The 21,759-nt window shown below is 32.5% G+C and overlaps 1 protein-coding gene across 1 annotated transcript; it reads left to right on the top strand.

The window, feature by feature from the left end:
* Positions 1 to 63: 63 nt before the first annotated feature.
* LOC100375165 (glucose-6-phosphate exchanger SLC37A4-like) lies at positions 64 to 21,665 on the top strand. Its single transcript, XM_002732638.4, has 9 exons — positions 64 to 423; positions 2,177 to 2,409; positions 8,694 to 8,829; positions 10,934 to 11,050; positions 11,498 to 11,656; positions 12,670 to 12,755; positions 14,016 to 14,129; positions 14,967 to 15,105; positions 18,752 to 21,665. Exons 1-9 carry the CDS (start codon positions 273 to 275, stop codon positions 18,913 to 18,915), a joined length of 1,299 nt encoding a protein of 432 aa, XP_002732684.1. The 5' UTR covers positions 64 to 272; the 3' UTR covers positions 18,916 to 21,665.
* The last annotated feature ends 94 nt before the right edge of the window (positions 21,666 to 21,759 follow it).

Below are 21,759 nucleotides of genomic sequence, written 5' to 3' on the forward strand. Positions count from 1 at the left end.
CAGCTGATTTGCCGGAAGTGGTGACAACGTGCTGATCACTGAGGTCAACAGGTCAGCGTTGAGGTCACACTGCACTGTGAAGCCGGTATCACCAGCGGCAGTCGTATGCTATGGCGGAAAACACGAAGATGCTGTCACTTGCAAGAGTGTGTTAAGTAACCGATCGTTACTTTCTCTGCCAAGGTGCAGGACGCTTTCCACTTCCGTACAGCCGTTCTTATTCACAAATCCAGTGTGAACTGATATACAGTATCGGTAAAAAACAACAAATAATGGCATCAACCACCTCGTACTTTCGCCACCAGGCAGTCATTTTTATTGCCATGTACCTTGGTTACGCTTTATATTCGGCCACAAGGAAATCATTTACTTATGTCATGCCTTATATAATTGAAGAAAGGGAAGTTAGCAAAAGTGATTTAGGTAAGTCTAATTGCCGTCGTTTGATTGATCGATGTGCGAATATCAATGAGCCAATAGTGTGTTTATGGTGTTGTACGTGGCATTGTCATTATACCAGTACCTTATGTTTCCTGGGGTGGTCTGTCAGTTTTACTTACATTTTACAATTGGTTTACTCGGTATGCAGATGCGGCGTTTACACTGTATCGTTGATCTGTGTATTTTATAAATCAAATCAACAAGCGCTTTGAAATCGGGATTTGTGCTACAACTTTGAAGTTCACCTTTTACGTTTTCTCAATCGACACTTTTGAATATTTAAAAAAAAATGATTCTCGCAAAAAACAAATTTAAAAATGAATAAATCAATCAATATGAAAAATATATACAGTAATTGAAATGTTTTTGGAAAATAAGTGTCATAAAAGGTCTGATACCAGCATGTTCTGTTGCACTATTTGAAGAGTCTACTAAGCACATTATAAACTTCACGAATATGAGTGAGTGACTACAACAAATTTATAAAATTAATGAGCGATACAAACCTGAATGTACAAATACCAGTTGCCCAATTTATCAAAAATAACACAAACCTTAGACAGCAACATCTTCTGGCAAATTAACATAAATCCTTTTTTTGCTCATTTCCATGTTTTAATGATTTACTGTTTATTGCTTTTTTTTTTTTTTATTATTTCATCTATTTTTTTTTATATTAAAAACTACAATTACAAAAAAAATATTGATATATGTAAGTAACATATATCAATAGTTTTTTTGTAATTGTATTTTTTTTTTTTTTTTAAACCATCGTCATGCTTTAGATAGTGATTTTGTAAAATTTGTATGTTTTATATATGTGTTAGCAGTTAGTGTAACCATTTTAATTCCTTCTGAGGAATTTTAAGTGCTTCAATAAACTAAACTAAACTTGTTGTTGCCTTTTAAGTGTAAGTGCTGGAATTTGTTTATAATTTTGTATTAGTAGTGCTGTATATCACTGTATGTATTAAAATGCAACTGCTCATCACAATATGCCACAATATGTCAAGTGACGTCCATAAAAACAACTGATCAGATTTAATTTTGCCTGTTTTGTACACTTTATGGTCTGGATTACGGTTCTTGCACTCCAAGGACATATACAAGGGTATGTTAGCCATACGGCCGAAAATTAATCTTATTTGGTGATTTGGACCTCCCCAATGAGTCTTTGGCAAACTCACCTAGTGTACACTGTTTTTGGCCACTCTCTATTTAAACTGTGGCACCTAGGTAGAAATTGAAATTGAGATTTTGAAATTGTTCCCCCTGATATGATATGTGTCGCACTATGCCAAACCATGCCGTGTCTTTTATCATTCAAGATAATTTATAGCTGACATGTTCTTGGATGTTAACTGCTTTTTCTAATTTGTTATGTTTTATTAATTTTACTTCTCAGTTGCCTATTTAGATAATTTTAATTTGCCTATTTTTAATATTACAAAGTTTTGGGTCAATGGTGCAATAGTACAAGTACTGATGTGAAAAAACGACATCACCCAATATGTCCAAATAAGGACAATGGTACATTATACCAAATACAAAGTTTTTAAATGTAATGACATTTCTTGAATCTTTGGTGTACTGGTAGTTGTGTAAATTTCGAAAATTTTATTTCTTTTTGTTCTGACCTCCTCTCGATATATTCTATAATTGAAACACTAACAAAAATACAGTAAAGTCACATTTTGTGTAAAGTAACAACTAATTCATTTTTTATGTTACACAGGTCTGATTATAAGCAGTCAAACGTTCGCTTATGGCATCAGCAAGTTTATTAGCGGTGTGTTCGTTGATAGACTGAGTCCAAGATTAATGTTTTCTTTTGGGCTGTTCTTCTGTGGTGTTGCGAATTTAGTATTTCCCGCTTTTGAAGCCATATCTGCATATGCTTTACTCTGGTTTGTGAATGGCATTGCACAAGGATTTGGTTGGCCTGCATGTGGAAAAATATTAAAACAGGTAAGTTTTATCCATTTAAACGCGAAGGTGAATTTTTGTGAATTTTTTTCTTTTGAAATTCAAAAATGTTGATCAGAACCTAAAAAACCTGGAAAATTATATCCAAATTGAACAAAAATTGTCAGAGGAATTATTGTAAAGTACTTAAAAAATGTTCCACCAAGAATTTGGTAGAAGAAAAAAAGATGTTCAAAAAGCAAACTTTTTTACAACCTTTCTGTTTTTTCAAAAAAATATACAAGTGAAAAAATTACAAATAAAATGAAAATTAATTGCAAAATCTATGTACCATTATAGCTAAAAGATGAAAATAGCAAATAAAACCCCAAAACAAACAGTGGTCAGATTGAATAATGGTATACGGAATTAATTTCATAGTATGGGAAACCACTTGTAAGTGGTTGGTAAGTTTATCAATGAATATCGTTAACATCTATATTGAATAACTATGTGTAGAACATAAAAAAACACAATATAATACAATGTGTATGTAACCAATAACACATATTTCCCTGATGGTCTTCATCTAATTTGTATAGCATTACATAACTTGAATTGAGATTTTTATTGAAATTTTAGTGGAATATTTTGTGTTCAGAGTCATTGTGTGGTGAGTTTTTACATGACAGTAAACTTGTCTTTCTATGTATTAGTTCAGGGCAATGCAAAAAATATGGGAAATGTTATGCATATTTATTTTGTAAAAGGTGACATTTAAAATTTATATACTGTCAGCTGGTAAATAATGAATGCGAAGAATTTCATGGTTTGAATCAAACATTTTGCCGCTTTCCTTATTGAAATTTGTGGAAATTTTTGTAAAAAATATAACAGTACACGTTTTATTTTGAGAACTTATACATGTGCTCTTAATAAAACAAATGTGTTTTACTCTTATAATAAATCTTTCTCTCTCTATTCTGTTATTGTTTTCGTCTGATTTTTGACTCCAGTTTGCGAAGCACACGATGAGTCTTTGCAGTTGTGTGTCTGTATGTGTATGTGTATGTCTGTGTGTGTATGTTGGGTTTTGATGAGACTTGATGCATATATGCTCTGGGCTAATGCACATATTTGATTAAGTTTGGGTTTAAATCAATGCATATTAATTGCCTAATTTACATTTGCTAATTTTTAGCTGTTTCTTGACTGTTTCATTGTTTTGAATTGATTTGTACATATAATTAGCTTATTTGCATAATAATTTAACTACCTTGAACATGTTTTGTTTGCTTTAATAAATGGATTGAACTTGGTACAATTTGTACTACATGTGTAGTTTCATAACTGGATTGACCTACCAGTATGCATTATAATTAGCTTAATTGCATAAATAGTGTTAGCACATTTTTTGTATATCTTTACATTTACATAACTGAATTGACCTACCAGTATGCATTTTAATCATCTTATTTGCATAAATAGTGTTAGCACATTCTTTGTAAATCTTTATATTTACATAACTGAATTGACCTACCAGTATGCATTTTAATCAGCTTATTTGCATAGTGTTAGTACATTTTTTTCTATATCTTAATATTTACATAACTGAATTGACCTACCAGTATGCATTTTAATCAGCTTATTTGCATAAATAGTGTTAGCACATTTTTTCTATGTCTTTATATTTACATAACTGGATTGACCTACCAGTATGCATTATAATTAGCTTAATTGCATAAATAGTGTTATCACATTTTTGTATATCTTTATATTTACATAACTGAATTGACCTCCCAGTATGCATTTTAATTAGCTTATTTGCATAAATAGTGTTATCACATTTTTGGATATCTTTATATTTATATTTACATAACTGAATTGACCTACCAGTATGCATTTTAATCAGCTTATTTGCATAAATAGTGTTAGCACATTTTTTCTATATCTTTATATTTACATAACTGGATTGACCTACCAGTATGCATTATAATTAGCTTAATTGCATAAATAGTGTTATCACATTTTTGTATATCTTTATATTTACATAACTGAATTGACCTCCCAGTATGCATTTTAATTAGCTTATTTGCATAAATAGTGTTATCACATTTTTGTATATCTTTATATTTACATAACTGAATTGACCTACCAGTATGCATTTTAATCAGCTTATTTGCATAGTGTTAGTACATTTTTTCTATATCTTTATACTTACATAACTGAATTGACCTATCAGTATGCATTTTAATTAGCTTATTTGCATAAATAGTGTTAGCACATTTTTTGTATATCTTTATATTTACATAACTGAATTGACCTACCAGTATGCATTTTAATCATCTTATTTGCATAAATAGTGTTAGCACATTCTTTGTAAATCTTTATATTTACATAACTGAATTGACCTACCAGTATGCATTTTAATCAGCTTATTTGCATAGTGTTAGTACATTTTTTCTATATCTTTATATTTACATAACTGAATTGACCTACCAGTATGCATTTTAATCAGCTTATTTGCATAAATAGTGTTAGCACATTTTTTCTATATCTTTATATTTACATAACTGAATTGACCTACCAGTATGCATTATAATTAGCTTATTTGCATAAATAGTGTTAGCACATTTTTTGTATATCTTTATATTTACATAACTGAATTGACCTACCAGTATGCATTTTAATCATCTTATTTGCATAAATAGTGTTAGCACATTCTTTGTAAATCTTTATATTTACATAACTGAATTGACCTACCAGTATGCATTTTAATCAGCTTATTTGCATAAATAGTGTTAGCACATTCTTTGTAAATCTTTATATTTACATAACTGAATTGACCTACCAGTATGCATTTTAATCAGCTTATTTGCATAGTGTTAGTACATTTTTTCTATATCTTTATATTTACATAACTGAATTGACCTACCAGTATGCATTTTAATCAGCTTATTTGCATAAATAGTGTTAGCACATTTTTTCTATATCTTTATATTTACATAACTGAATTGACCTACCAGTATGCATTATAATTAGCTTATTTGCATAAATAGTGTTAGCACATTTTTTGTATATCTTTATATTTACATAACTGAATTGACCTACCAGTATGCATTTTAATCATCTTATTTGCATAAATAGTGTTAGCACATTCTTTGTAAATCTTTATATTTACATAACTGAATTGACCTACCAGTATGCATTTTAATCAGCTTATTTGCATAGTGTTAGTACATTTTTTCTATATCTTTATATTTACATAACTGAATTGACCTACCAGTATGCATTTTAATCAGCTTATTTGCATAAATAGTGTTAGCACATTTTTTCTATATCTTTATATTTACATAACTGGATTGACCTACCAGTATGCATTATAATTAGCTTATTTGCATAAATAGTGTTAGCACATTCTTTCTATATCTTTATATTTACATAACTGAATTGACCTAACAGTATGCATTTTAATCAGCTTATTTGCATAAATAGTGTAAGCACATTCTTTGTATATCTTTATACTTACATAACTAAATTGACCTACCAGTATGCATTTTAATTAGCTTATTTGCATAGTGTTAGTACATTTTTTCTATATCTTTATATTTACATAACTGAATTGACCTACCAGTATGCATTTTAATCAGCTTATTTGCATAAATAGTGTTATCACATTTTTTCTATATCTTTATATTTACATAACTGAATTGACCTACCAGTATGCATTTTAATTAGCTTAATTGCATAAATAGTGTTAGCACATTTTTTCTATATTTTTATATTTACATAACTGAATTGACCTACCAGTATGCATTTTAATTAGCTTATTTGCATAAATAGTGTTAGCACATTTTTTCTATATCTTTATACTTACATAACTGAATTGACCTCCCAGTATGCATTTTAATCAGCTTATTTGCATAAATAGTGTTAGCACATTTTTTCTATATCTTTATATTTACATAACTGAATTGACCTCCCAGTATGCATTTTAATTAGCTTATTTGCATAAATAGTGTTAGCACATTCTTTCTATATCTTTACATTTACATAACTGAATTGACCTACCAGTATGCATTTTAATCAGCTTATTTACATAAATAATGTTAGCACATTCTTTGTAAATCTTTATATTTAATTTATATAAATTGGTTAAAACTTTATTTAAAAAAAAGTTTCTTATATTGTTTGCATGTTACTAATCAGCATTATTATACTTATTATATTATATTATTGTTTCCATCATGTTTTAATAATTGTTCCATTTTGACTCAGTAAATGCCTGCTCATTGTAGATAAATGACTGACAACAGTCTTCAATAGTCTGAGCCGTTTGAGTACCTAATTTGTATACTAATCACATGTAACTGTTTTCAGCTTGATTTTCATGTCTCATACCACTCCACCGGGGCGAAGCTATGTCACAAGTTATTCCCCATTGCTAAGACGTGCACCACTGTACATGCATTTCTATGGGCTCTGAGTGCGCTTCTGTGAAATGCCAGTTGAGCCAGTGAAAATTCGCGAAAACAACACAAAATCAACTTTTTTAGTAATCCTGAACAATCAAATTTACATATGTTACACACGTAGGGCTAATCTTGTTACACTGTTCAGGGGAGTCTCAACAACCATCCCAAAGTACGGTTTTCTGCGAGTTTTCGGCCTTTGTTTTCACCTCGAAATGTTATTAAAGTTTTCTTGGATCTGAAACAAATCTTTGTTGGGAGGGTCCTTATTATGATAGTTTTGAATTATTCAGCTGCAGTTATTTTGCATATTTTGCATTTGATTAAATGTCAATATAGTGAAATTTCAATATAGTGACTGAATGACCTTTGCTGACCACACAACATAACAGAGAATAGCACTGAAGGATTCAGATATCTAGCTATCTAAGTAATGCTAAACATCTGACTTTTATCTGAAACTTGATATCTATTCAAGAATCTGCTGACCCCAAATTCTAACCAATTAAATAACGCATTGCTGCTGTAAATGATTTGCCGACTCTGGAGTTGGAAAACATCCCATTCCTGTTATTGGCCAACAGAAAATGTACTCCTTTTTTAAAGCATTTTTTCCATAAGTATATGAATAACAAAATCTCTAGAAATTTTTTTTTTTTTTTATGCCATTCGCATAAATATTTGTCTTAAATCTTTGAGCGCCAAATCAAGATTTGTCACTATTCTCACAGCGCAAAGAATTTTTTCCATATTTTTTTAAAAAATGTTGATTAAGATCAGTAGCCAATAGGAAATTATTTCCATTTGGTTCAAAATAATAGAAATAGTTATCAAAAAATTCATAAAAATAGATAAAATGTTACACAAAAATATGAGTACGAGTTATTGTGGTGCTCAAAAGCTTAATATATTATTCATATTTTTTAATCCATACAATATTAAGTCAAAATGGTCAGAACCAAATGGCGATAAGTCATGCAACATGAAATATGTTATAATGTATCATAATAGCATGCAAGTACTTAATTAATTTTCATTTAACATCCTGTTTTAGGGTTTTTTGTATGGAGTTTTGTCTCACTGATCCTTAATAAGTTTGTGGGGATAGCCACAATCTAATTGGGAACGTTTGCCGTCGATTCAGGAATATCACTCAGTCACGAGAATTAGTTAACCATTCTGTAATGTATCCACACAAGAAACACAAGATCAAGGCAGTAACAGGTTTATTTTGGTTACGGTGCTTATAACATGGCGGGCATCTCAAGGTGCAGACGACACTCGTTAAGGGGCGTCTCAAATGACTTACTATGATAAGGTCAAGGGTCATCTCACAAGTACAATGAAAAGTGAATATACTACACATTCGATAGTTTTATTTCGGACTCACTAAAAGATAACAAGATGGTGGAGCAACAGCAAAGTGACAGATTGTAACAATAACAACATTTGAGCGGTAAATTAGCAATTGGCTGAACGCTATAACATTGTAGCTAAATGTAACAATGATGTAATCGTAAAGTTCTAACATAAGCTAAAACATGTGTGGGTTCCAACGATAAAGTTGAATGTAAAATATAGGAAAAAAAGTACCGGTATATTTTCATTTTTACATATTTCACCTACCGGTAATCAACCATTCCCTGAAAATGAAGTATTTCACAGTATGTGAATTATGGAGCATAAAGAGTTATGGCTACGTACGTGCTATTGGCATTTGCACGTCATAACCATCGTACCATTTCAGTCCATGTGTGTTCATTTAGACTCAGTATATTACAATGATTAAAAAATAGGGGGGGAAAAATGAATTTAAAATTTTGTAATCTAACTGCAAGAAATGAACTACATTTAATAATGATTTGTTTATTTTAGTGGTTCACACCAGCACAGCTGGGTACGTACTGGAGTTTATTATCTACAAGTACAAATGTAGCTGGAGTACTCAGTCCTGTTGTATCTACTATAATTGCAGCTTTCTATGATTGGAGATTATGTTTACAAATACAAGGTAGGTTTGATATTAATCTTTGCTTGGTGTAATGATTTGAGGCTATGACGTTTAGTTTAGTTATTTGCTTAGTAATATTGATACATTGTCTGGAACATCTCGTGAGTATTTAGACTCAGTTCTAGGCCAAGCAGTTGAGCAATAAACACCTTGGCTACAAGTGCTTCTCTCCAGTGCGTTATTCTCCTCCCGCATTTGGTGACCAATACTCACTTGGTTCACTCTACCTTGAGAAGTCTGTTCTCAGTTTACACTATTAAAATTATATCCATTTGTTGTTATGGTATTTTATTACAAATCATCGTGCACACGAACGGCAAAAACCAATTATTTTTTCACATCAATGTAGCATTGCATTAAAATACTGGTTGCAGAAGCATATAACTATGCGTCGCTGACGATGGTTTGCATTCATTTCATTCATTACTACAGCATCCGACCATATATTATATATCTGCATTTCCCTTCATCATCATGTCATACTAGTATAAATCAGCTCATGCTCTCTTAAATTTACCACCGAGGGTGTGATTTCGGCTCGTGTCGAGCGTTCAGACAGAAAATCTCGGCGCGTGCAGAGTTTCGGTCCCAAGCATCTATCGAGACAGAGATCACGTTTTTTTCTGCACGTGCTGACTCAGTTCACACACAAGCTTAGGCACATGCCAGCTCGGCCCGAGTCTTGGCACGTGCCATCTCTAACGTGAACACCACTTCTGTCTTAAAGTAAATATAGAAAACAAACAGATAACAAGAAGTGGTTGACAAGAGTTTGTTCACAAGAAACTTTTTTCTCTGTCCTGGAATCGATCTGAATGTTTTCAAAGAAATTGTGACCAATGTTAAAGTTATCATATTGTGGTAAATGGACAGGTGTTCAATCTCCTAACTGGGAAATGTATTTTCTGTATCTCTAGGTATTGACTGAATGCTGATTAGAAACAATATGATTGCCTTTGTTCCAGGTTCATTGCGTAGTCAGAATGGGGGTTTAATTATTTGCTGGGTTTTATTTTTAATTCTTTCACTAATAGCTAAATGCGCTGAATTAAAACCCAGTATCTAATATACCGGTAATAATAATAATAATTTATTGACCTAGAAAATATTTCATACAGTACACAAAATTGTCCATGCAGTCTAGGTAAAATGGAATCTGAAATAGTTTAAAAGCTAGTCAAGTCAGATCCCTGACATGACATGAATTTTTAATTTCTTAAGTTAAGACTGACAGTAGATCACATCAAAATATGCAAAGTAAACAATTGTATCCATCACAATCCAGTGAATTTAAAACCCAGTGAATACTTCAAATCTGCTAAAATTAAACCCAGTGAATATTTTCCCCTGCTAAAGTAGACAAAATACCATACCAGCATATGCTGTATATTAAAGCATGTGGAAATAAAATTAGATGCAAATCAGTAAAATAAATAAACTATATTTTCAAAATAAGGTCAATGTGCGTAATTTCAGTTGTGAATATTTTATGAATTATGTATTTCACATTTGTATATTGTTGTTTTATTTGTTGGTTGCTTTCATTATTTATTTTAAACAGTTTATTGTATAAAATAATATAATTGAAGCATGCTTAGAAAATGTACAAATAAATGAATGTTTCATTGCACTAATGCAACACTAGAAATAGTGAAGCAATATGGTCTCTATACGTTAGCTTCATTGATATTAACAATTTGTTATTGGAACATAATTAATTGATAATTTAAAAAAAAACAGTGTTATATGACAAATTCATGTGTGCACATTAACTCGTTCTGAAATATGATTAAATTTTTTTAACTTGGCTTCAATATACCACCACTTCAGTGGTAATGGTTTTAATATGTCCACGAAATGAATGTGTGTGCATGATTATGTTGACATGTTAAAGCGCCCTCAATCATCACTTTTAAGAGATTTTTCTTGTACTTCGTTTGGCATTGTAATCAATTCTAGATAAAATGTTTGAAACGGCATCTCACATCTAGAGGTCATGTAATTCCCATCATGCATCATTAAAACTGTTCAATCCGTATTAAATTTGTCATTTATTGAAAAAAAAACATTTACACTATTAACATGATGTTAAAATTCATTTCAGGTGCCTTGGCAGTAATTCTGTCATTTTTGTGTTTCTTTATGATCACAAATTCACCTAATGATGTGGGGTTGGAAAATGTGATAACAGACACAGGTGATAAAGTGAAGTCAGAGAAAGGTAAGAAAACGTGTCCAGATTACCAAAAAAAGTTTTGTTAAATTGCCTCGTACATAAATGTCTTTCAAGATTGTTGGTAATAACCTTTCCTTTGATGTACTAGGGAGAGTTAATTTCACTTGTGTGTGAGGGGGGGTCTGGTCACAAAGGTTTAATTCAGAAATGTATGCAACATAAGAGACAATAATACTTGGTAAAACGTAAAATATGGCTCACAGACAGAAATGTGTTTGTAAAGACAACACACTATGACTGTCTGCCGCATGTTAAGGTGACATGCAAATGCAACTTTAACATTTGCATATTTGAACATATTCTTCTTGTTAAACATTCACACTCCCTGTAAATGAAGGTCTGCAAGTATGAAATAACTTATGATAATAATTACATAAATATCATTTCGGTGTTTTTTGGTATCTTCACATTATACATTGCTTGTTTCTGCAGGCAAAGAGAAAGGTACTGATACAATGTCTGATCTACTAGCAAGTCCATTCATGTGGGTGATTTCTATACTCTTTGCATTGGTATTTGGTGTTACTACTGGGTGTACAGACTGGTCGTCACTCTATCTTATACAAGAAAAACGCATGACAGCGGAATTAGGTAAAAATCAATAGTAATTGTTCTCATTTGTGTGTGTTTTGAATGCATTTAAATTTTGTGAAAATACATGTAAACAACAAATTGGCTAAACAGTATTTGTAGTATTAAAGTAAACAGGCTTTAAAAAGTGACATAGGTGAGTATGAACTTATCAATAGTCTAGCATACAAAAAAGTTCTATTATGGGATAGATTTTGTTTGTAGCTTATAAATTCGTATGTGCCATACGCAACCATTATAGTATTCACCAGAAGTTGTTTGCAAATAGCTGAACATGAACTTGAGGTTTTGGCTTCTTAGGGCATACATCCAATTGCCCGCAGGAGTTTTCCACTGATGTTTCAAATACAACCTTTGAAATACCGGTAAATACAAAAAATGTGAAGGGTTCCCCTTACAATATTCACAATAGAGCTGTGAGTCACTTTTTTCGGTATCTGTGCATTTTAGACATGCACTTTCTACATTTAATTTGTTGGCATTGCGTCTAAGTGAATCTTCAAACGTAGATGTTTTTATATTTTGTAGGCTAGTTTTGTTGGGTATGTTCAAAAGCAGGATTCAAAACAATTTTGCATGATAGAATTTTTGGTTGTCAAGGTATCAAGAATTAGTCATTCAGTGAAGAAGTTTTGACATGCATAACTTGCAAACACCTTGACTGCTGATTAAAGTTCATGGCTCATTTTACTGTATTAGTCAAATATGTTTAGCAGATAATAAACATAAAAATATGTATTAAATGTATTAAGCAAAATGGAAAGTTGTCCAAATCATATATGATACTACCTATAATTTCATTCAGTATTAATTCAAGGTGTTTTGTACCAAGTAAATTTAAATTTGTGGTAAATGATTTATATTACTACTAGTTCAATTTGGATCACATTTCTGTATGGTTTATCTGTTTCTTAGATGTAACAGCCTGTCATAAGCTGGGCCGATGTCACCATTGTAATTTACCTGTGGTGGTGCTCACCTAATTCCCATGTGATCATATTCTCCTCTTATAGCCAGTGGTTTTGCCAGTGCATTACAGATTGGTGCCGTAATAGGCAGCATTGCAGCTGGCTACCTCACGGATATACAAATGGCAAAGGTGGGGATTTTATAAAATTAAATGGTAATGGTCACTTTGCAGCACACACCCAATTTGTGTATTATGTGTTGTATCAGAGGTACATTACTTGGTATTTGCAACGCGCATAGTACTGTATGGTGACATCATGCCAAGATCCCATTCAAGTCTCATCTCGTAGATAGCGAGACAGATGCTACGACCTTCTGACATGACATATATCAATGTTCAAGGTTTGGAATGAAAAAAAAAAACATGTCTTGCCACTATCATAGTGAATAAATTTAATACATGTACATCGAAAATGTACAGAAAATATAGTTCTCATAATCTGTCATATCGTGATCAGCTATTTTGATCCACCTGCATTCGAATTTTTCTGAGTTGGAACACGAGAGCGAGATTGAAACGGGATCTTGGCATCATGTCACCGTAGTTGCAACCCCCAAGTAATGTACCTCTGGTTGTATATATCACATGGTACCCATATCAAATATGACACAGTATGGCAACTGACACTTTAAAGGGCAGCAAGTTTTTAGCCAGCCACCTGTCATTTTAGACAGGCTCTCCATATTTTAGATAAATTTACAAAATTTCATTTGACAGAAAAAATCTTTACAATGAAAATTACCTGTTAATGACAAAATAATTAACCATAGATAATCAACAACAACAACAACAACAACAAAAAGACTACATCTTTGGCTACAGACTGGCTAGCAGCTGCTATTTTAATTAAGTTTTAGACAGGCATTTTCAAATTTTTGGCTATAACCTTATACGGCCATAGCCACATGACATGTTCAATATGCGTCTCATGTGTTGCTTGTAACATACAATGTTTGTTTACCGGGGATGTGAAATTTAAATGTGTGCTGCACAACAACTGCTCTTGTGGTGAAATAAACGCAATAGAATTGGTGAGTGTAGCTTTCTAAATGTATGTCCAGGTTATAAGCCATGGGTTACATACTCTAAATGATTTGATGAGGAAAACCTGGTAGCAATCTGGTGTACCGGTATACATATTAATAACCTACCCACGACCTTAAGGGCAGGGGGTAATTATTCTCTGTGTCGGTGATCGCAGAACTGTGGCTGTTTAGGTATATGTAGAAACAGTTGTGTGTAGAAACACTATTGGATACCGTAAAAATTTGGTGATGTCAGATTCCTGCTGATATAGTTATATATGTATGTCATCAATTAGAAAATGAAAGGTTTCTAATTTCTTTGTCTCCACAAGTCTGATTTTACTTTCATTCTTTTTTTTGCCAGCATGGTATTCAGTCTCATGGAAGCGCTCGTTATCCACTGCTGACATCGTTTATGTTGTTATTAACAATCTCATTACATTTATTGGTGTATTGGACAGACGAACATTCCCCACAGGTACGGAATTAACATGTGCCTTGTATTTCCACCAAGCCAGCTGTTGTTTTTTTCATTTCAGCATTTACTCAAAAAACCTACATAATTAGTATGCAAAAGTACAATGGTAATTATTTTACTCAAGTAGATATGCACTTTTGGCGTATATATGCATATTGTAAAATACTTTATTTTAGCTAGAACTAATTTTTGCTGAAAAATTTTTTTTGGATGTTTCGAATAGAATTTATTTTCACTGATTTTTCACTGACGAGTTTAATGTAAAATGTAGGGAAAAAAGTGAAAATTAGTTCCAAGCGAAAATAAAGTATTTTACAGTAGTAAATTGGTAGTTTATGAACATCTCTTCACATCTTTGTTGTGTTCTTTCTAAGGGTGTGTGGAAACTGGACAAGCTGACAGGCTCTTTAGCATTGTGGGGTGCCCTCTGGCTGGTGGTTTGAGTAATCTTTTGTTTAATTCTAAGACCTATTTTTTTTCATGGAGGTTAATGTGTTTCTGATATTTTAGTACATCTCTTAGTACAACAAGTACTGGTATCTTTACTATTATTCATAATAAACATGCATCCCTTTACATACATTGTAAACCACCAGTGGTCTCACAATAAAAATATATGGCAAAAAATGTCTTAAACATTCTATTTTCACAATTGTTTAGATTCTTGTTCAAAAAAAAAACAAATTTTACAGTTAATTTTGATATTTAACTTTACTGTATTAGAATCATGCAATTCAACATACAATACGAATTTACATTACATTCAATTACCATCAATATTTCCTGTTACTTTTTTTCATCTTTTGCATTCAAAATGAATATTATTTGCTCTTCCAGTATTGGCTTCTGTTCATTGGTTTTATAATTGGTAATTGTACTTTTGGATCAGTATCATTATTTGGTGTCTTGGCCATTGAGCACTCTCCTACCCATCTATCTGGCTCAGCACATGCTATCGCTGCATTGGGAGCTAATGGTAAGTGTCATGACTATATTACCTTCAGTTAAGGAGTCTCATTGTACTCTCTAACTGTGTGATATATCTAAATGATAAATCGGCAAATAGTGAGTATGACTATATTGCATTCAGTTAAGGAGTCTCATTGTGTAACACTAGTCAGTACTCCCTAACTGTGATAAATCCTTCTGTCACATCAGCTAATAGTGAGGACTATAATGCATTCAGTTACAGCCAAAGTCAGCTTGGACGTTCAGTTGTGAGACGTGACAAAATAAACGGTGCCAGCGATAGATTTTGAGTATGAAAGAACAAAATAAACTCAATCAAAGGCGCCGACCACGCACTTTGGAAATAAATAGAACACGTTGCGTCGAGAAATCTCACCTGCATCTTTCACTCGCGCAAATGCACACACATGCTATTTCCGTATATTGAATACATTGGCAACAGAAGGGACAAGTTTAAATCATCTTTGTATTAAGGTGTAGATGCAGGTTAGTGGGCGCTAGAGTGACATTTTTTTTTTCTTTTTGCTTTTCTCACCTAGACAGTCTTGGCTAGATAGTGTTACAATTTTGGAGCATTGTCAATGCTGGAACATGCCCAGAAATGGATTTTAAAATATAGGGAATCGAGGCACGCGTATGTGATTAAAAGTCCCGAAAGTTTGTTTACGTTGTTCTTTGATTGACAAGTCACTGTTGATGTTATATGCAAATGAGTTGCTGGCCTCAGTTACGGTGCGGCGATGTGTAACTTCCTGTCCGCGACCCTGTTTAACTTACCTCAAGCGCTATCAACTAGTCTCGCAAACTACAAAAAAAAAAGACAAGACGTAGACGCTTCCAGCATGCAAGCGGAATACAAAAAACATCCAGTTGTAAATGATAAGTAAACTTTTTCACCCTTATCTCGCAACATGTCGACAACTTCTAGCCTGGCAGCTTCCAGTGAAGTACTATTAAATATTTTGTTTTCACGCATTTTTTTTCTCTGAAGGCATTATAAAACTGACTAATTATACATTTGTTGTTTCACTGTAGTGATCACCATGCTGATAGCATTGCGATGTAGTGGATAAACACCATTCAGACCATTGCTGTGCTGTCATCGATAACTAACTTTTCAGTGGCAAAATACATAAACGTGAAATGCTCGGTTAATTAAAAATGAAAAATACCCCGAAAATTACAGAAACATCGGCAACAAGATGCTGTTTTTAAACAACGCGGAAAAATCACCACTCTGCGATGCCATCTTGGTTACCTTAATCGGAAACCCCCTTGTCAGCTAGCATGCATCTGTAGCGTTGACGCAAAGTACGTTGTACGACCGTGCTCGGCGACCTCTGGTACTATGGCACTCTATGAATGAGGTATTTCCATAGATCAGGGTTCTTTTAAATTTTTATCGACCCGTCTCGCCTGCTCGTAGTTGAATGAAACCAGTTTCGATTTACAATAGTTGTTTTCCATTTCGACTTTTTCTCACTGGCGTTTGAGTGATTGAGTACAAAAACTGCGAATAAAATATTACGGCCCATTTAAACTTGGCTGTCTAACTTTGCACGGTCCATTTCACCGTAGATCGTGAAAAACTGCGTCATACAGAGTATTTTTTAAAGGTTTGAGGAAAGGTAAATTTAGACTCAACCCACCCAATGGCGATCGCTATGTTTATATAACTGTATGAATATCTCATCGGCTTTACGTAATTCATTGTGCCCCTCCCTAAGTGGAAAAGATAAGACGACACCATGACAGTTTTTATGCAAGGTTTTGACTCCGCGGACGGTTTTACGTCCGTTTCCCTCGTATTGTAAATATTTGTATTTTATTTTTTTATCTGACGATTGAACATCAGCAAGCGTCGGTGTATGATGGGTTTTGGCATGTCGTCGTGATGCAATAGCCATTTTTATAGACGATTAACGTCACTTTCATAAACAGCCATTATCTCTGTTCGTGTTTTCTGGTTGGTCAGAGAGATTGAAAATTAATTAGCTACCACAGTTTTTGTCGGTTTGTCTTGACATTTTCACACTATTTTGACAACGTCTCTACGAACAAAAGGACGTCTGGGCTTATTTTTAAAGCTTTGCATTCTCGGACATTGACATTCGAAGTGTGAAATACTTACCGGGATTGAATATATGGCACACATCCTGCTTGACAACTTTGTAATATGAAAACAAAACATACTATTTATATGCCTGGACGCCCATTTGTTAATAAACAACTGATACACGTTGTGTGAAAGTTTCACTCAAAATAAACAAGAATTGTGCGAGCTATTTAGATTTGAACTTTCATGGTAAACTGAAAAACACAAGTGGAGATAATGGTAATTTGCATAACCATTCACTCAGTAAGAAGTTTACTCATGCTCATAATTAAAATGGCTGTAACAGTTCCAAATTTGAACCTATTATCTTTTTGTAAAACGTTAAATATAGTGCATAATATGGAGATCCAGTCATTACTTTTTTTTCAACATGTTTCTTTTGTATTATTCATGTACAGCCTTGCTGAATCTTGCTAAGCATTCAGAAGAGAGAATGTTTGCACCTCTTTTCTATATTTTAAAATTGTCTTTTGAGTATGTTCCACTATTCATAATGCTGTGAAATTTTAACAGTCTATAGCCAAACTGTTCGGATAATAAAAAGCAAAAAAAAAGAAACTTCACTCCCAAGTGCCCACGAACCTGCATCTATACCTTAACACAACTTGAAAGCAACAGTCTCACACTGAATATATGTTTATAAATTATCAAACTAAACATTCAATGAAGCGGACTGCGACGGTTAAGACGAAAAGACAAGGCTAAGACGAAAAACATGTGACAGTACGATTATGCTAGTCTACTACACGCCCGGGGACTACACGTTCAAGTATCCAACTTCCCAATACAAAACATGTTTAGTATCAGCAATAATTTCTAGTACTGGCTGGATAATTGCGTATTATTAGTTGACATCAGACATATAACTGTACAGGGTTTTTTTAACGATGTCTCAAATTTTCGAAAGAATATTCAAATAAGTTGGGATGAATATGAATTGAATGTCCATCTTTTGAAAAATCAGCTAAACAGTTCACCACCACGATTATGGTGAATTGGCGAGTTATCAACGAAGACGACCGGATGGGTGGTTCAAATTTATCTACTTTTACAGTGATGAATATTGCGTTCGAGTTGAGTTACTAGTAATTACAAGCCTGATTTACATTTTTCTTGTAGTGTTTTTCGTCAATGTATTAAATATAAGTGCATTGGGAAATGGCATAATTATATTGCGTCAGTGAAAGAGGCTGGTGAGACTGTGTTACAACGCGTTCTATTTATTACCAAAGTGCGTGGTCGGCGCCTCTGATTGCGTTTATTTTGTATTTTAATTTTCAAAATGTATCACTGGCTGCGATTTTTTGTTATGTCTCACAACTGAACGTTCAAGCTGACCTTGTTTTGGCTGTAAGGAGTCTCATTGTGTAACATTAGTCAGTACTCCCTAACTGCATGATCAGTCATACTGGCATGCAATTGATGCATTGAAAAATAGCAGAATAATGGTATAATTTTATTGATTCATATTTTATATAAAAGTATATCTGATGAAGTAATTAATTTAATTCTGTGCTGTATGCCACTTTATCTGTAGTGGGTGGAGTTTTAGCTGGATTACCTCTAAGTTATGTTGCTAATGACTACGGCTGGTCTGGTGCATTCCTCATCATGGAAATAACATCAGCAATATGTTTATTAATATTGGTGCTGACATGGAGTATGCCAAGCAAGATTGGAAAAAGACTGAAGAAAGAATAAAACTAGATAATAACATGCAATTCACACATAAACTGAGATTTTAGAAGTATCCTTTCAGACGTTTTGCTTGCTTAAACTGAATAGTGTGCAAAGTTAGTTGAAAGATTATGGCACTTTTGTTTGAGGATATTTTTTCCGCTTCAAGTTGGAAGCACAGATAAGCAGTCTGTCCTACCTTCTGGTTTGTTGACCTCAGGTCATGCAATATGTGCAAACACAAAAGCAATAAACACACAAACACTATCAATTCGTGAATCAGGACACTAATCACACCTGTGTGTGTCCACTATAAGATACTGTACCAAATTTTCGCACAATTTTTAATGATTTTAAGAAATTGATTTTAAATGATACATTATTATCGAATTGAAATCCTCAGACAATAGTAGCTATTTTTATTGTCAGGACTAATTACACATGGGTTGATTCCTTTACTGTGACAGTCTGTAGGTGCATCAAATTAATTCTAAAAGATGACAAATAATTTTTTTTTTTGAGAATAAGTAGTAACTTCACTATATTTTGATGATGATTGTTACATTTTAAAATAAATTTATTTCCTCGCATCAAGGAAATCATCACAATGAATTCTTTCCCTGTTCTATACATCCACTAATGTGATTGATCAATTCTTTACTATCATAGTTCTATTTATCCACCATTGTGATTGGTCAATTCTTTACCAGCTTGATTCATTCACTATTGTGATTGGTCAAGAGGGTTTCAACTAACCATCAATCCATTCATTTCTTCTTGATAACTGTGGTACTGAATTATTTTTAATAAAATAAACTGAATTATTTTTAATAAAATAAAGTATTTTTATCCCTTTTTAAATAAGAAATATATTTAGTGTTTTTTTTTTAATTATTTATTATTGAAAATACACTTCCTCATGTCTCTCTATGAAGCTCAATTTTATGAATTATATTACCGGTATTATTTCTGAAATTTTTGACTTATTTTTCAGTATGTAGTCGATGTATCTGGCGCAAACAATTCAAGGTGACCACAGTCTAAAAGAGTCAAGGAAATATTACTTATTTTTCTATGAAATTTGAAATTTAGTGCAGTCTATTCTACGAATTGACTTTCAGAACATTAAATGGTTATATTCTTGTAAGTTCCATTTTGTTGTGTGCTATAGCTAGGGTGAGCATTTATTTTTAGTTTTCCTCTTCACTCAGGATTGATTGTGCCTTGAGCAGCTCAGGTTAATTATTTGCTTCCTAGGTAGTTGAGGATGGTTTATAAATGATTCATATGACCCAGTGAGTAATGAGCAGTTTGCTGATGTATCGTGCATTATAAATACCTACGCATTGTGATAATTGTACATACTACTTTCAGGTTTCTTGTATTTATTTCATTTGCTCATTTTGGTACAAAAATGAAGATTTAATTATCCTCTGAAATATTGTAACGTGAATTTACATTGCCACTCTACATACTGTATTTGTTTTATAAACAAGTACATTGCACAGAAAAAAAAATCGCATACAATGTCTATTGGATAAAAAGAAATGTGCCTTATCTTTAATATAGACATACTAATAGGAAAAATATGGTATTAATGTTATCAATTGGTGGTCTTGGAGTGAAAAGTAACAATTAACTTTTTAAGAGAGGTGACCATCTCTGAGAAAAATTGTTAAAAAGCCAATAACATACGTTTAATATATACCGTATATCTGAGTTTATATTCAATTGTCTGAATGTTAAGCTCCATGCTTCACTCACTAAAAACAAGACTGCCATTGTTGCACAACTCATCGCAGTTTGGCTATTTATATTAAATATATTTTTGTTGAAGAGGCAAAGAGAATAACATGGAATATAGTATGTCTTGGTTGTATGGCTTAAGTCTTCAAATTACCTGCATATTAATTTTATGATAAATTATATCATACTATTCCTACTAAGATACAAATGTTTTCTATTTACTGGTAATAAGATCATTTGACATTTCAAATAAAATAAACTCAACTTTGCGGGGTTGGGGTGAGTCAACTAAGTGTGTGCTTGCATCACAGAATGAGTTTATACAAATAAACTGCAGTGGATCTGTAATATTGTGGACTAAATAATCCTGAGTTAATTACATGTATTGGCCTAGTCTGTGATCATTTCTAAAGTTTTAATGAGGGCCTTAGTAATATTGGAATATTTGTTTGTATTTTGGGGAAATATTCAAAAATTTACACTGTGTTGGCCAAATTATTTGGTATTTCCATGCTTAAAGGGAAAGTCAAGGCTAACAACATAATACTCCCCGATGAAAGAGCTCGGCAAATGTAAGAACATGCAATTTACTGTAAATTGCATTCTCCTACATTTGTGGAGCTTTTTCTTGGGGATCATTATGTTGATTGGCTTGACCTCCCATTAATAATGTGCTATACAAGTTTGGTCTGCATTAAATATAATCTCACATTTATTTGTTTTACAGTAAACTAATTTACATCAGATAATTCCTTTATGAAATGTACATGCTGTACTGGGCATGAGCACCAATAAACTTATGAAGAAACTTTATATTTAATTTAAAAACTTTTTAAATATGATAATTTTTAATTAACACCTTTCTCTTCCAAATCAGTATTGACTGAAATATGATTTAATTGTTCTACATGTAATTATTTTTTCATGGGATTGTTAATTTTTTGAGGTGGTTGGTTCATCATTGATGTATTTATAATTTATCAAAAGGTGCAGTGATTCATTAAAAACTTTATTATTATTATAAATAATTGTTTAAACTTTTTGGTTTTGTGTTGCCTTTAACAGATTGTGAGTAGTCTTGTGAGTGTTATTGTAGATTTGATTCTGTAATGTGCAGATAGA

Source organism: Saccoglossus kowalevskii, chromosome 7 (genome assembly GCF_978046115.1).
Source record: "Saccoglossus kowalevskii chromosome 7, keSacKowa6.1, whole genome shotgun sequence".
NCBI classification, from domain to species: domain Eukaryota; kingdom Metazoa; phylum Hemichordata; class Enteropneusta; family Harrimaniidae; genus Saccoglossus; species Saccoglossus kowalevskii.